A 15759-nucleotide genomic window follows, 5' to 3' on the forward strand; every position below is an offset into this window, starting at 1 on the left:
CCACCCTCCTATCATCCCCATTTTAATATTTTTTTTGCCTGGTTTTATATTTTTCAACCTCGTGCTGTTTTTGACGAATTTATTTTGGTTCTCTTCATATTGCTCAGGATTCCTACCTGCTGCAATACTTTGATGACATGAGCAAGTTCCTGAATGCAGGCCCACCGGTTTACTTTGTTGTTGAGGATGGGCTGGATTACACCACCGTACATGGACAGAACGTGGTCTGTGGGGGTGTTGGATGTAACCCTGACTCTCTGGTGCAGCAGATTTTCAAGGCTACCCAGATTTCCAACTAGTAAGTTGGATTTTGAATTTTCAAGGTTTTGGATATGGAAGATCCAGGATCGAATGCAACATTAAGGGACCTGCTTCCTGTCACTGTTTAGATGCCTCTTGGTGCCTGTCCAAGCCAAACCAGGCCATTACTATGCACTCCATTGTCTTCCTTTCATGTACAGCACATGGCTGTGGGAGTGTTGCTATCCTGCTGACAATTATCACTAGTTTGGTTAGAATATACTTCTCAGACATGGGAAACGAGGTGCGACTGGCATTTTGAGCATTTGTCTTTCGTTAGAGCGGAAGAGGCTTGGGGCTAATGCTCAATGTCAGCCGCACCACATTTCCAATGGTGGTTAGTGTATTGCTATTAACCCTTTGATAAAATGAATTGTTCATGTCTGCCAGCACAGACACACGCACCCTCAGAGCAGTGTTCAGTTGTATTATTACACCACCCTATTCAGTCTGAAAACATAACTGCACCTCCTCAACCTCAGCACCAAGATCGAAAGTGTTGCTGCATCCTGGATTGATGACTATTTTGACTGGCTTAACCCCCAGTCATCCTGTTGCCGCGTCAACAGTAACGGTTCCTTCTGTAATGCCAGTGGTACGGCTTTGCACTTGTTTTCCATGCACACACATACACATATGCGCACACCAAGGTATCCTTGCATCGAAATTGACATTTCCTGTGTTATCTTCTAGTGATCGACCCAGAGTGTTTGCTGTGTCACCCAATCACCACTGCGGCGGAGCATCGCCCAGTAGGCATCAACTTCACCCACTTCCTGCCCATGTTCTTGGAAGATAATCCTAGTCCTAAATGTGGCAAAGGGTGAGTTTCAGGTCCGTGTACTGGGTGCAGACTTGGCCACTGCAGACCAAATATACAATTGTTTGATCTTGTGCATTGTGGACAATATTGTGTATATTGTGTATTCTTGAACCCAACATGATGTTTTTAAATTGTATTTTTTTTTCTGGCATCTAACCCCTTGCCACATGTGCACAGTGGCCATGCGGTGTATGCAGACGCCGTGCGTATTTACTCGAATGAGACAAAGGTGGGCCCGTCTTATTTTATGAGTTACCACACTGCGCTGAGCTCTCCGGATGACTTCACAACGGCACTGCGGAGTGCTCGCAACATCGCCAGCAACATCACGCACATGTTTAACGTCACGGGCTCCACATCCCGGGCATTCCCTTACAGGTGTGGATAAAAGTATTTTTTGATGCACCAGTTTATCAATTAGTCCATTGTGTTCGTTCATTTTTTTCTGATTCTGCAGACAAAATTGGGATGTCTGTGATTTACTTCTACCTGCACAGTTTGGTGGATGTAAGATTCATCATGATAATTTGGACTTGGTTGGTTTAAATGTGGACATGACAGCACCTGACTGGAGACCGGCTTCAGGTTATGTGATTCAGGTGTGATCATATCGATTCGCAATTGGTAGACTAATGAGAGATCAGATGTAACAGAGGTCTGGTGTTACCTGCTTAATTGGCCTTTGAAGTGAGGTGACCAGGTGGGAGGTTTCCTGTGTAGTGACCTCTTCACATACCTTAGCTCTATCACCGCAGGAAAACGCACAGGAAATGGGATGTCATTGCTGGATGAAAGATGTTGAGATCTGAGCAAAAAATGTTAAAATAAATAAATAATTCTGACCAAGATACATGTGGATGTTTAACAAAACGACCTTGGCTGTGCTTTTGCTGTGGTTGGGTTGATTGAGCTGGCTTGAAGCTAGATGTAGCTGTGCCATTGAAGGAGGCTTTGGACCGACCGAGTGGAGCATGCCATTTGGACATTGTCGCCTCTTGACTTTCCTAATGTTCTTGGATCGAGCCGTCTGCTGAGGTGTCTCCACGCATCAGCAACGGCAGATGTTGAGCTGACTCATCGATACTCACCAATGGGTGTAAAATTGATCAGGGTATCTTTAGCTTTTATACTGGTTCAATGGAGAAGTAAGTCATACCAAGTATGATACAAGATGTAGGTACAATATAGGTGGAATGAGCCAAACTACTTCTTCCTAGCCTTCCACATCCTTTGTTTGCAATGATTTGATGGTGATGTAAGGAAGTCTCTTCTCCTTTTTTGCCTTTCAGAAGAAATGAAATTAAGGACTGAGGTTTTGGTCTTGCATGGCCTGTACAGCTTATTGTTCAGGCCATTTGTCACCGATCCTTAATGGATCCAATACAAAGACCAATGCGATTATAATCTTCTTGTTAAGACTAACTTTACTCCTGATTCACTGGCTTTCAAGTCAAATTGGAAACGGAGCTGCTCTTCTTGCATTGATCATCTTTTTAATTGTATTTGTATACAGAGCTTAGGCTTGTGGAGGAGCTGGAGCACTGGACCAGGAATGTAACAGAATGAAAAGAACCACAGAAAATGGGGGTGGGCATGGAACACATCAGGGTGGAGGGACAAAATAGAGACTTTGACAAATGAGGGATGTGGCGAAGAATGACAGCAGGGGGAGGGGACATGGGGTGAACAAGATGGACACGGCCATAAACTGTCACAGAAGTAGCAGTTTGAGAGCCAGCTTGATTTAAATTACACTATTGGATGGATACAAAAGGTTGATCGCTATCTATAGGTGTCAGTCGAGTAGCAAAGAAAACTCCGTTCTTGCGTCACATTCTTGCCGTTAAGGAGGTGTGGACCCCCAAAATTACTTTCGATTACACTTGTGTTCATGTCTGATAAATCAGTCTTGTAATACTAACTCGGTGATTTCAAGAATGTAACTTAAGAAATGAATTGTTATTTCATTTTATTACGAAGGCGGGGCTCGTATAAGAGCTAACGCATATTACGTATAACAAAGGGAGCACTCCCCCCCCCCCCCCTCTCCCGGTGTGTACCCCGGTTTAGAATAGGTACACCGTATCCCTGTGCATCGTAAGAGGCGACTAAGGGTTGGTGCCAGGAGGGGCATCCGGCCATAAAAACATTGCCTCAAACAGGGAACCATGATTGTCATGGGGCCCGCAAGGCTAACCCCTGCTCTAGCAGAGAAAATGGCCTTAAAATGATCATTCAAAGGGAGCAGAAGACGAGGGGGTGAGAAAGGAAAGTACAAGAACAGTGGGGAATAATAGGAACATCAGGAGATCTATGGAAGAGGGCTGGGGTGGGCTACATGGGATAAACAAGATGGACACTAGGGAATTTCAAGAAAGCAAACGGAACTTGAAGGAGGTGGGGTAGAAAAGATCATGGTTTTGGATGGGAGAAGATATGAAATGGTGGTGAACAACTGCTTTAAAGACTTGGAGGGAAGAGTGGGATTGAAGAGTGTTGGAGTTTGCTCCAGAGGTGGGGAAAAAGGCATAAAAGAGTGAAGGTGAGTTTTCTGGCATTATTATTCAAGAATGACACTTTTAAGGGTTCCAAAAGGGGGTCAATTACACTTTTGTACAAAAACGTTCGTTATTGTCACATTAAAGGTATTGAAAACAAAAATCATGCACAAGAAATGTTCATTCCTGGCATTTGGGTGGGTCATTTGGGCCCCAACGTTAAGGTTCAAAAAGGGCCGAAACTACTGCCTCACTTACAAAAAGCAAATTTACCAATTAAAAAAACATATATTTATTTGTGTACTGGCATGGATCGGCTTTTCTCGCCTCACTACGCGTCACCACAGAGGAATGGGCTTGGTTTAACTGAGGATAATGACTGAATGTAAGTTGCTGTGTTAAGATTTACACCAATCGTAATACAAACTTTTTTTGCACAAATGGATTTGTAATGTATGTGATATTATTTTTTTTTAATATAAACAATTGAAGTTGAAGATTTATAATAATAATAATACATTTATTTTATATAGCGCTTTTCAAGAAGCTCAAAGGCGCTTTGACAGAGTACAAAAAACAAGTGCAAAAAGACAAATCAATAGGTAAAGCAAAAGGAAGGAGAAGGAGAAGGAGAAGAGATAGTCGGGGGTTAAATGCTGTGGGTTAAATGTTGAATGCAGTGTTGAACAGGTGGGTCTTGAGTGATGTTTTGAATGTGGTGAGTGAGGAGGAGTCTCTGATGGTGTGAGGTAGTGAGTTCCAGAGGGTGGGAGCAGCGATGGAGAAGGCCCTGTCCCCCCAGGATCTGAATTTGGTCCGCATGGGGGGGGGGGGGGGGGGGGTCAGGAGGTTGGTACCAGCAGAGCGGAGGTTGCGGGTGGGAGTGTGTCTGGAGAGGTCAGTCAGGTAGGATGGGGCCAGGTTATGGAGGGCTTTGTAGGTCAAGAGGAGGATTTTGTACTGGATTCTCTGGGGGATGGGGAGCCAGTGAAGCTTGTAAAGGACGGGGGTGATGTGGTCACGGGTCCGGGAATGGGTGAGTAGACGGGCAGCGGAGTTCTGAATGTATTGGAGTTTATTGGTGATTATTGAGGGCGAACCGAAGAGGAGGCTGTTGCAGTAGTCAAGACGGGAGGTGATGAAGGCGTGGATGAGGGTTTCTGCAGCCATGGAAGAGGGATGGACGGAGACGGGCTGTTTTTCAGGTGAAAAGGCTGTCTTTGTGATGTGTTTAGTGTATTTGTCGAAGGAGAGGGTTTGGTCAAAGATGATGCCAAGATTCCGGATGTGAGGGCAGGTGGATACTGGGAAACCGTCGATGTTGAGGGCAAAGTTATGGGTGGATTTGGTGAGCGTTTTTGGGCCAATGATTATTTCAGATTTATCATAGTTAAGTTTGAGGAAGTTGATTTGAAGCCAGGATTTTATTTGTGATGCAGTTTGTCAGGATAGAGTGGGTGGTGGTGGAGATGGACTTGGTGGAGATGAAAAGCTGGATGTCATCGGCGAAGCAGTGGAATTGGAGACCATGACGGCGGATTGTGACCAAGGGGGGACAGGTACAGGATGAAGAGGAGGGGGCCAAGAACTGAACCCTGGGGGAGGGGAGCAGTGGGGGATTTGCAGTTATTGATGGAGATGAACTGGCGTCTGTCAGAGAGGTATGATTTGATTCAAGAGAGGGCAGTTCCGGTAATGTTAAAGGTGGTTTCAAGTCGGGTGAGGAGGATGGTGTAATTGGTGTCAAAGGCGGCGCTGAGGTCGAGGAGGATGAGAATGTTGAGGTTGCCGGCGTCAGAGGAGAGGAGAAGGTCGTTGGTGATTTTGAGGAGAGCAGTTTCAGTACTGTGGTTGGAGCGGAATCCGGATTGGAATGTTTCATACAGGTTATTGGCAGAGAGGTGATGTTTGAGTTGAGTGGCTACAGCGCGGTCCAAAACTTTTGACAGGGTAGGTTGGAGATGGGTCTGAAGTTGTTTAGGGTGTCAGGGTTGAGTCCAGGTTTTTTCAGAATGGGGGTAACAGCAGCAATTTTGAGGGATGGTGGGACGATGCCTGTAGACAGGGAGGAGTTTATTGTTGCAGTGATAAGTGGAGAGAGAGCAGGAATGGAGGCCTTGACAAAGCTGGAGGGGATGGGGTCAAGAGTGCAGGTGGCAGTTTTCATTCCTATGAGGAGTTCAGAGGTCAGTAGGGGAGACTGGGGAGAACTGAGACAGGGGTTGGCAGGATAAGGGGGGGGGGCAGGTTGTTTGAGGGGGAGCAGGTGCGGTGGTGGTTAAGCTGTTGTAGATGTCAATTTTGCTTTGGAAGAATGAAAAGAAGGAGATGCAGTTGTCTCCTGTGAATGACTGGGTGGTGGTGTCCAGGGGGCTGAGGAGTTTGTTTATTGTAGAGAAGAGTGCTTTTGGGTTTCCAGAGCCAGAGTGGATAATTTGAGAGTAGTAGGCAGAGCGGGTGTGGGAGAGGGCATCTTTGTAGTGTTGTAGGTGGTCCTTGTAGGCTTGGGAGTGAATTGTGATACCTGTTTTATTGCGGAGTCTTTCAAGTTGGCGAGCACGAGTTTTCATCAGGCGGAGTTCAGGGGTAAACCAGGGAGCAGAATGGGTGAAAGAAACCGTTTTGGTTTTTATAGGCGCAAGCTGGTAAATTGTTGAATATTTATTTTTATTTTCAAAAAAAAAAAAAAAGTGAAACAAGTACAGATGCATTCAAAGTACACCACCCCCTATGCCAAATAAATAAATAACATCCTCCAGTGCGTGTGGAGTGCGTGCTCCAGTCCAGGCTAACATAGCCTGGTTTTGGCTTAGCGGTTAGGGTGCTGGCTTGGGATCCTCGGATCCTGGTTTCGAATCTCGGTCAATCGCTGAATTAGCACCAGGGGGGGGGGGTTCACTCAGCCCGTCATCCTTCCGAGGTCGGCAAATTGAGTACCAGCTCACTGGTAATTCCCTGTGTCGCAAGAGGCGACCAACAGGGTTGGCGGCAGGAAGGGCATCCGGCCGTAAAACATTGCTTCAAAAATGGGACCGCGGTGCCCAAAAAAGGCCAACCCCTGCGCTGCAGGGAAAAATGGCCTCTAAAAGTGGTTCATTTCATTTTCCTCCAGTGCGTGGCATTGTCGGGGTGCCTTCGGCACCCGGTGATACCACCATGTAGCACATAGAGGTGGTATTGGGTGGGAGAAAAAAAAACCCACCTTTTAGAGGCCATTTTTCCCCGCAAGCGGGGGTTGGCCTTTTTCGGGAACTGTGGTTGTTGTTGTTTTTCGGTCCCCTTTTTGAAGCAATGTTTTACGGCCGGATGCCCTTCCTGACGCCAACCCTTTTTGCCGCACAATTGGGAGGGAGAGGTGTACAATAATTGATTGCGTTGTTTAAAGAAATGAGTAATAATCGTAAAATAATTAATCATTTGGCTAATAGCACACCTAAACCACCAGTTTCATCCGAAGCTAACTTTTTGAAAATCAAATTAATTAATCGAAAAAAATTGATTTCGATATCTTTAAAATAAAAAATAAAAATTAGATAAATCAAAAATATCCTTTATAGACACATCACTTGGTCACTATCGTGTCTGCATATCAGCTTCCTGGCTCAAAAGGTGCATGAGATATTGCCCAGATGAGAGAATGAAATGAATGAATGAATGAGCGTTTTTAAGGCCATTTCCCCGCTAGAGCGGGGGTTAGCCTTGCGGGCCCCATGACAATCATGGTTCCCTGTTTGAGGCAATGTTTTTATGGCCGGGTGCCCTTCCTGACGCCATGCCCAGATGAGAAATTAAATAAATGACTAATAATGAAAATAAATAATAATCATTAAAAAAAAAATTATTAATCAATTGGCTAATAGCGTACCTAAACCACCACTTTCATCCAAATCTGAAACTTTAAAATAATTAAGTATTTAATCGAAAAATTAAATCTATTAGTTTATTCATCAATCGATCAAAAATAGCCTTGGGGTCATTGTCCTGTTGGAATGTAAATATTTGCCACACTCTAAAGTCTTTTGCATTCTGAAGCAGGTTATCCTTAAGGATTTGCCTGTATTTGCCTCCATTTATTGTTCCCTCTATCCTTGCAAACCTCCCAGTCCCTGCCGCTGAAAAGCTGCTTTATGGTAGGGATGGTGTTGAATGAGTGATTAACTGTGCCCAGTTTCCGTCAGATGTAGCGCTTTGCTCTCAGGCCAAAGAGTTATATTTTCGTCTCATTAGACTTCAGAATCTTTTGCTTCATGCTCCAAGTCTTTCTCATGCCTTTTTGTGAACTCCAAGCGTGCTGTCCTGTGCCTTTTTCTCAGGAGTGGCTTCTGTGGTCATTCTCCCATAACTTCGATTTGTGACGTGCTGCAGAGACTGTTGTCCTTCTGGCAGGTTCTCTGATCTCAGCCAAGGAACTCTGGTTCTGTCAGTGGTCATTGGGCTACTGGTCACATCCCTGACAAAGGTCCTATTCAGTTTGGTCAGATGGCCAGCTCCTGAAGTGTGGGGAGTTCCATATTATTTTCATTTCCTAATGATGGAGCTCAAAGCGATTGAATACTTATTGACGTGAGACATTTCACCTTTGTTTTTAATTAATTTGTAGAAAATTCTAATATATATATATATATATATATATATATATATATATATATATATATATATATATATATATATATATTACCAGTCAAAAGTTTGAGAACACCAGTTTTTTCCAGTTTTTATTGAAATTGAAGCTATTCAAGTCGTGAATAACCTGAAATGGTACAAAGGCTTGAGGCTCGAGGTTCAAAAAAAAAAAATAATAATAATTTAGGTTAGCAAAAACGGGGAAATAATGTAAATTGCACAGTTGTATTGTAAACAAGCGTTACGCCTAGGTCCCCCGTCGGTGAAGTGATGCGAGTTGACAAAGTGGAAGACGCAAGTCGGCCATCTTGGATTTTGACGTGGTGACCCAATTTTCAATAGCGTTCTTCCTTTTGCGTAGATACACCCACACACCAGATCAGACATTAGTAGTTCGTTTGTTTTTCAAGATATTTTGCTCAAGGTTCAGACATATATATATGGTGGCAGCCGTCTTGGATTTTAACGTGGCGATCCAATTTTCAACAGCGTTCTTCCTTATGCCTAGATACACCCACACACCAGATTAGAAGTTGGTACTTCGCTTATTTTTCAGGATATTTGGCTCAAGGTTGACATATATATGGTGGCGGCCATCTTGGATTTTGAGGTGGCGACCCAATTTTCAATAGCGTTCTTCCTTATGCCTAGATACACCCACACACCAGATTAGAAGTTGGTACTTCGCTTATTAGTCCCCTACCGGTGTACACCGGAGGGGACTATAGGTTTGCACGCCGTCCGTCAGTCCGTCACGCAAAGAACAGTTTTCCGGACTTTTTTTCTAAATGCTTAATGCTAATGATTTCAAACTTGGCACATGGTTTCCTCATAAGTTACAGGTCAAGTTCGAACTTCACGACGTTTTGATCATTTTTAACAAAGTTATGGCACTTTGAACTTTGGTAATTCTGATGATCCTTAACTCAGTGCCATTTCAAGTTTTAATTTCCTTTAGAAAAGATTTCCTCTGCAATAATAGGACCGATTGAGATAACATTTTCACCATATGATGGACTCTGTCTGTAGAATATTTTAATTGTAATTATGACGTCACAGGTCACGTGGTTCAGCCGCCATATTGTTTTTCGTGAAAACACGAAAACCCCTTTTTCTCTGCAACGGCTGAACAGATCGAGGCCAAACTTTGCAGGCAAAATCGCATATCCATGACGAACAAAAAAGTCAGCGAGCATGACGTCATGCGTCACATGGTTTCAGAGTTGACGTTTTTAAGCATGAACCTTCAAAAACCGAGCTCCACCCTCATTTTTGATCCATTCGAGGGGAAACTTCACAGATCTGTTCAGCACTAAAATGTCCTTTTGGAATTTGCGATAGGGCACGTGGTTTGGCAGATATCGTTAATTAAACGAAAAATATTTTTAAAATATTTATATCTCTTGTTTATTCTCGTTCTCCTCAAGCTGCACTGCGCGTCCTCAGCCTCGTCTCGCGAACGTCAACAGCGCGACACCGCGCGCGCTTTCCGGAGGGGCGGAGCCAAGCCGAGCAACATATATATATACACATTGATCGTGAACCGAAAAATATAATAAATTACTGATGGTTTCAGTTATGATGTTTTTAAGCATGAACCTTTAAAACCGAGCCCCTCCCTCATTTTTGATCCAATCGAGGGGAAACTTAACAAATCTGTTCAGCATGTCAGTCTACTAAAATGTCCTTTTGGAATTTGCGATAGGGCACCTGGTTTGGCAGATATCGTTAATTAAATGAAAATATTTTAAAAATGGATATCTCTTGAATCGCTCGTACCTCAGACCGTGAGTTGGTAATAATTTATATAATTCATACAGTGCAATACGTGCAGGCCGCTCCACGGAGCGACCTTGCGGGCTTATCACCGAGGCGAGGCGTGACTCACGTGTCTCAGCATACCTCAGATCAAGTTTGAAAACAATCAACCGTGCATAAATTTGCATATTCGATCATTTTTGACAGTTATGGCACTTTGAACTTTGGTAAGGGACATCTATTGCAGTGCAATACTCAGAATGCTTGTTTTTCAAGATATTCAGCTCAAGGTTCAGACATACATGGCGGCGGCCATCTTGGATTTTGACTTGGCGACCCAATTTTCAATAGGGTTCTTCCTTATGCCTCGATACACCCACACACCAGATTAGAAGTTGGTACTTCGCTTATTTTTCAAGATATTCCGCTCGCAAGGTTCAGACATACATGGCGTCAGACATACATGGCGGCGGCCACCTTGGATTTTGACATGGGTTGCACCCACACACCAAATTCGAATGCGGTCCTTCGCTTATGGACAGACGGACACGGACACACGGACGGAGGGGAAAACCATAGTCCCCCTTTCGCTCCACGGTGCAACGGGGGACAAAAAGGCCTTCAGGGAACAAGTAACGGGTTAACAACTTACAGCTGTTCTGCAGCAATGTAAGTAAATTAAGCCTTGAAAGTTGATGCTAACAATTCCTACCGGTGTCCCAACCTCTGCTGATTACTTGATTACAAACCCCCTGTCTGTATAAAAGCAGTATTGGAACAGACTATTACACCCTCTGAAGCATTATTGTCCCCCGTCGCACCACAGAGCGAAAGGGGGACTATGGTTTTCCCGTGCGTGTTTGCATGTATATGCGAAGGACCACATTCAAATTTGGTGTGTGGGTGCAACCCACGTCAAAATCCAAGATGGCCTCCGCCATGTATGTGAACCTTGTGAGCGGAATATCTTGAAAAATAAGCGAAGTACCAACTTCTAATCTGGTTTTTGGGTGTATCTAGGCATAAGGAAGAACGCCATTGAAAATTGGGTCGCCACGTCAAAATCCAAGATGGCCACCTTGCGTCTTCCACTTTGTCAACTCCCATCACTTCAACGACGGGGGACCTAGGCGTAACGCTTGTTTGAACAATATTGCACTGCAGGAAGTAGTATATTGATATAATGGTGAGAAAAAGGCAATTGACAAAGGAAGACAGACCATTATAACCCTTAAAAGTGTAGGTCTTTCCTTTCGAGAAATTGCAAAGAAAGCCAAGGTGTCAGTGAGTAGTTTCCTACACTATCAAAAGGCACTTGGAAACTGGAGGAAACTCTGACAGGAAGAGGTCTGGCAGACCCAAAGCCACAACAGAATCAGAAGACAAATTTCTGAGTCAACAGCTTGCGTGATAGGTGGCTCACAGGACAACAGCTTCAATCACAACTTAACACTGGTCGAAGTAAGCAAGTCTCAGTTTCAACTGTGAAGAGAAGACTTCGAGCCGCAGGTTTGACAGGTCAAGTGGCAGTAAGAAAGGCATTGCTAAGATGGCAAAATAAGAAAAAGAGGCTTGCCTGGGCCATGAAGCACCGCCAGTGGACTACTGAAGACTGGAAGAAGGTCTTATGGACCGATGAATCAAAATTTGAAATATTTGGTTCATCACGCAGGGTTTTTGTATGCTGTCAAGTAGGCGAAAGGATGGTTCCTCAGTGTGTGACACCAGCTGTCAAACATGGAGGAGGAATCGTGATGGTCTGGGGCTCTTTTGCTGGATCCAGAGTCGGCGACTTACACAGAGTGACTGGCACCCTGAACCAAAAGGGCAACCACATCATTTTGCAGCGCCATGCAATACCCTCTGGTATACGCCTAGTTGGTCAGGGGTTCATCCTACAGCAAGATAATAACCCTAAACACACCTCCAGGCTATGTCAAAACTACCTTTGAGGAAAAGAACAAGACTAGGCTTCAAATCATGGAATGGCCAGCACGGTCTCCAGACTTAAACCCCATCGAGCTGGTTTGGGATGAACTGGACAGAAGGGTGGAAGCAAAGCAACCTACAAATGCAACACATTTGTGGGAACTTCTGCAACAGGGTTGGGAAGAACTTCCCGAACAATATTTGATTTCCATTGTAGAAAGAATGCCACGAGTGTTTGGCAGTTATATCTGCAAAAGGTGGCTGCTTTGCCCACAGAATCTTGTTTTTCAGTCAATCCTTTAGGTGCTTTTTTGCAGACTCCAAGCGGGCTTTCATGTGTTTCACTGAGGAGATGCTTCCGTCTGCCATAAATCCCAGATCGGTGGAGTGTTGCAGTGATGGTTGTCCTTTTGGAAGTTTCTCCCATCTCCACACAGGATCTCTGGAGCTCAGCCAGAGTGACCATCGGGTTCTTGGTCACCTCTATTACCAAGGCCCTTTGCCCCCGATTGCTCAGTTTGTCCGGGCAGCCAGCTCTATCCTGGTTGTTCCAAACTTCTTCCATTTAAGAATTATGGAGGCCACTCTGCTCTTGAACCTTCAATGCAGCAGAGATTTTTTGTAGGCTTCCCCAGATCTGTGCCTCGACCGAATCCTGTCTGAGCTCTGCAGGCAGTTCCTTTGACCTCATGGCTTGGTTTTTGCTCTGATATGCATCGTCAGCTGAGACCTTATATAGACAGGTGTGTGCCTTTCCAAAACATGTCCAATCAATTGAATTTACTACAGGTGGACGCTAATCAAACATCTCAAAGATAAATAGAAATGGGAGGCACCTGAGCTAAATTTCAAATGTCATAGCAAAGGATATGAATACTTTTTTTTTTTTATAGCAAAGGATATGAATACTTACGTAAATATGATATTTCAGTTTTTTCTTTTTAATAAATTTGCAAAACTTTATAAAATCCTGTTTTCTCTGTCATTATGGGGTATTGAGTGTAGATTGATGAGGGAAATAAAAAGAATTTAAGCGATTTCAGCATAATGCTGCAACATAACAAAATGTGAAAAAAGCAAAGGGGTCTGAATACTTCCTGAATGCACTGTGTATTATATCAGTGACTATATCTGACAGAATATTTATTACAATGCACTAACCAAATATATCCTTGCTAGCAACAAGAAAATATCGGTGTCACATCATTGCCTTGGCCGAGGAAGAGATGCAGCCTCTCGGATGACTGGATATACCGCTGCTACAAGCAACTACAGTACCCTTCTCTGATGGAGTGGCACCAAGGATAGCAAAGCTGGTCATCATTGCCGCACTTGAAGGCAGGGATGCACAACAACGATGCGCAGGGATGAGTTGGCTAGCAGCCGTATCCATCGTGACAATGAAGATGTCGAAACATGAGAATCAAGGCCTCTGCTGATCCCTTTCAACTTGGAGTTGCAATTTCTGATATATATATATATATATATATATATATATATATATATATATATATATATATATATATATATATATATATATATATATATATATATATATATATATATATATATATATATATATATATATATATACATATACAGGGAAAAGTGCCAAACAAGAGATCTGATGCTCTACTCAGCATTGAAAAAGAGGGAAGTGAAAGCCAATGCATTCGTTCAGGAATGTGATGAGGATTCAGTTCGCTTTAAGAAAACAATTTCACGAAATAAGGCGTAGATCAGGGAGCCAAAAACAGGATCACCTGATTCTCTTGCCCAAGACATTTGATGCACTGGACACATGATTGGGTGGATTGCATTTATTGCCACAGAACAGTATCTTGAATTCCTGCTTTTATATATCCATTGACAATATGTCAAACTGATAGTAAAATGGCGCATACAGACAAGTGTTGTTCTCCTTGCTTTAAGAGAAGGTAAAGGGAACCCAAAGGAAATCGGCGCAAATCTGATTGATGGCAATTTCCAATAAAATTGCACTGTCTGCGCCAAATCTGCCTCGAGCAACTGACGGACTGTCACGTGCAGTGTTATATGTTGTTCTTGCCCACCCTTCAAAAAGGGTGGACATTGTTTTTGACACTTGCAAGGAACCTTCGATAAAATACTGAACGAGTGTGTGGAACTGAATTATCAATCTACTTATCTGGTCCTGAACAAGTGCGACTAAAATACATTGCAAAAATGCTCATATAGTCTTTCAAAAAGTAGCTACTTCCTTTTCTCAAAGACTGGCCTGCACATCAGGCATCAATCTTACCTCGGTGGTGTTGGAAAATGTGCTAATTGTCGGTGGTGACTGGTAGAGTGAAGACAACGCATTGCATGCTTGGATTGTAAACATCCTGAAGCGGATAAAGGATCGGCTTCATATGATCGATGGCATGCCCAGTGGCAACATCGAGGGTGGCTGACGGCCATTCTCGTGATACTGTGACGTCATTTGTATCGAGTCGCATTGAATATCGATGGAAGTGGGCACATCAGGATGTGAAAATTGACGTTGCGTGAATGTCATTCGCCAAGATTAGTCCATTACTTTTCAGCACTACCTGGATTCCATGCATACACTGCTGCCTTTGTTTGAAAGGGCAAAAAACGTCCAATCTCTATACTCGAGCGAGATGACAGATTTCTTCAAACATTCTCTGCAACAGGACCAACAGGACCATCCTGAACAACAGGACCACTTTCAAGATTGAGGATTACACGTGTGTGCTGTATGGTCGTAAAACGATTCCCATCAACAAACATCCATTCAGTGTATTCTCGAAGGCACATGGAGCAAAAGATGATCCAAAGCCTCTTGAAATATTGAAGGGGGTAGAAGCAAGTGGCATCCCACCTTGTGAAGCTGTTGAGACAAAAATTGCAAGAACCAACTCTTTTGCCAGGATGTGGAACACAGCACACAGCAACGCAGTACTGAAACGACAATTTTGAATGGGAACCGAGACCATTCTTACCATGTATGGTTTGATTGGACCACAAATACTGGATGCTGTCATTCCTGAAATTGTCCCAAATGACAGTGAGGATGACACCGAAGGCTATGATGATGCTAATGATGACGGTGACATTGGAGTCGTCGGACATGATAAATCTGATGGGAATCGACTTTGAAATCCACCCTGTATGCACCCTCTTGATGGCAAGAAATGGGTTTACTTTGCTCCTTTACTGACACCTACAGATAGCGATCATGGGAGATCTTGAAACCTGGAAAGAGGTGGGGTTGAAGAGGGTTACTGAGTGTAGAAAACGATGATGCATGTGGATGATGCATGTGGATGGGGCATGGTGGTGAATGGCTTTCTTGAAGCATTGGAAGTAAGAATGAAGCGAATGAATTGACTGAGAAAGTTGGTTCCACAAGTGTGGGGTGTGTGTTTGGGGGGTTCATCAGAAGCAGGTTATTGGCAGACTGCATTCTCCCTACAGAAACCTGTACTGGGGGGAAGGGGGCAGATGATATAAGACCAGAAAGGAAGAGGTAGAATACAGACCACTGACCTGTCTGCGATGTGAAAGTGATAGGTCCAGAGATTTAACCTGATCACAGAATATTCCAATCATTGTGAAAGCCTTGGATTCAATGGTGTGTGGTCAGGGGACTAGCCCAGGGGGGAGAGCATTACTCAAAGCTACGGATGAAGGCATTGTCGGTAGACAAGTCCAGGAAGGACCTTGCATGACGGAGAAGGCACAGTTGATGACTGGCTTTTCAGGCCAATGTTTACAATGGGAATGTTTTCCTTTTGGGGGTTAAAAGTTGTGTTGTAGATATTTCAAGGTCTAACTTTAAGG

At 43.8% G+C, this 15759-nt stretch overlaps 1 protein-coding gene across 2 annotated transcripts in view; it reads left to right on the top strand.

The window, feature by feature from the left end:
- NPC1 (NPC intracellular cholesterol transporter 1) overlaps nt 1-15759 on the top strand; it is a 47627-nt gene that overhangs the window by 28961 nt on the left and 2907 nt on the right. The window contains exons 18-21 of one of the 2 annotated variants that reach the window (XM_068107460.2): nt 108-298; nt 783-895; nt 994-1123; nt 1301-1501. In XM_068107460.2, coding sequence (XP_067963561.2) covers nt 108-298; nt 783-895; nt 994-1123; nt 1301-1501 — 635 coding nt within the window. The remainder of the gene's footprint in view (nt 1-107; nt 299-782; nt 896-993; nt 1124-1300; nt 1502-15759) is intronic. The other variant, XM_068107461.2, reaches the window with a different exon arrangement.

Source organism: Myxine glutinosa, chromosome 2 (assembly GCF_964187855.1).
Source record: "Myxine glutinosa chromosome 2, kmMyxGlut1.1, whole genome shotgun sequence".
Lineage (NCBI taxonomy): Eukaryota > Metazoa > Chordata > Myxini > Myxiniformes > Myxinidae > Myxine > Myxine glutinosa.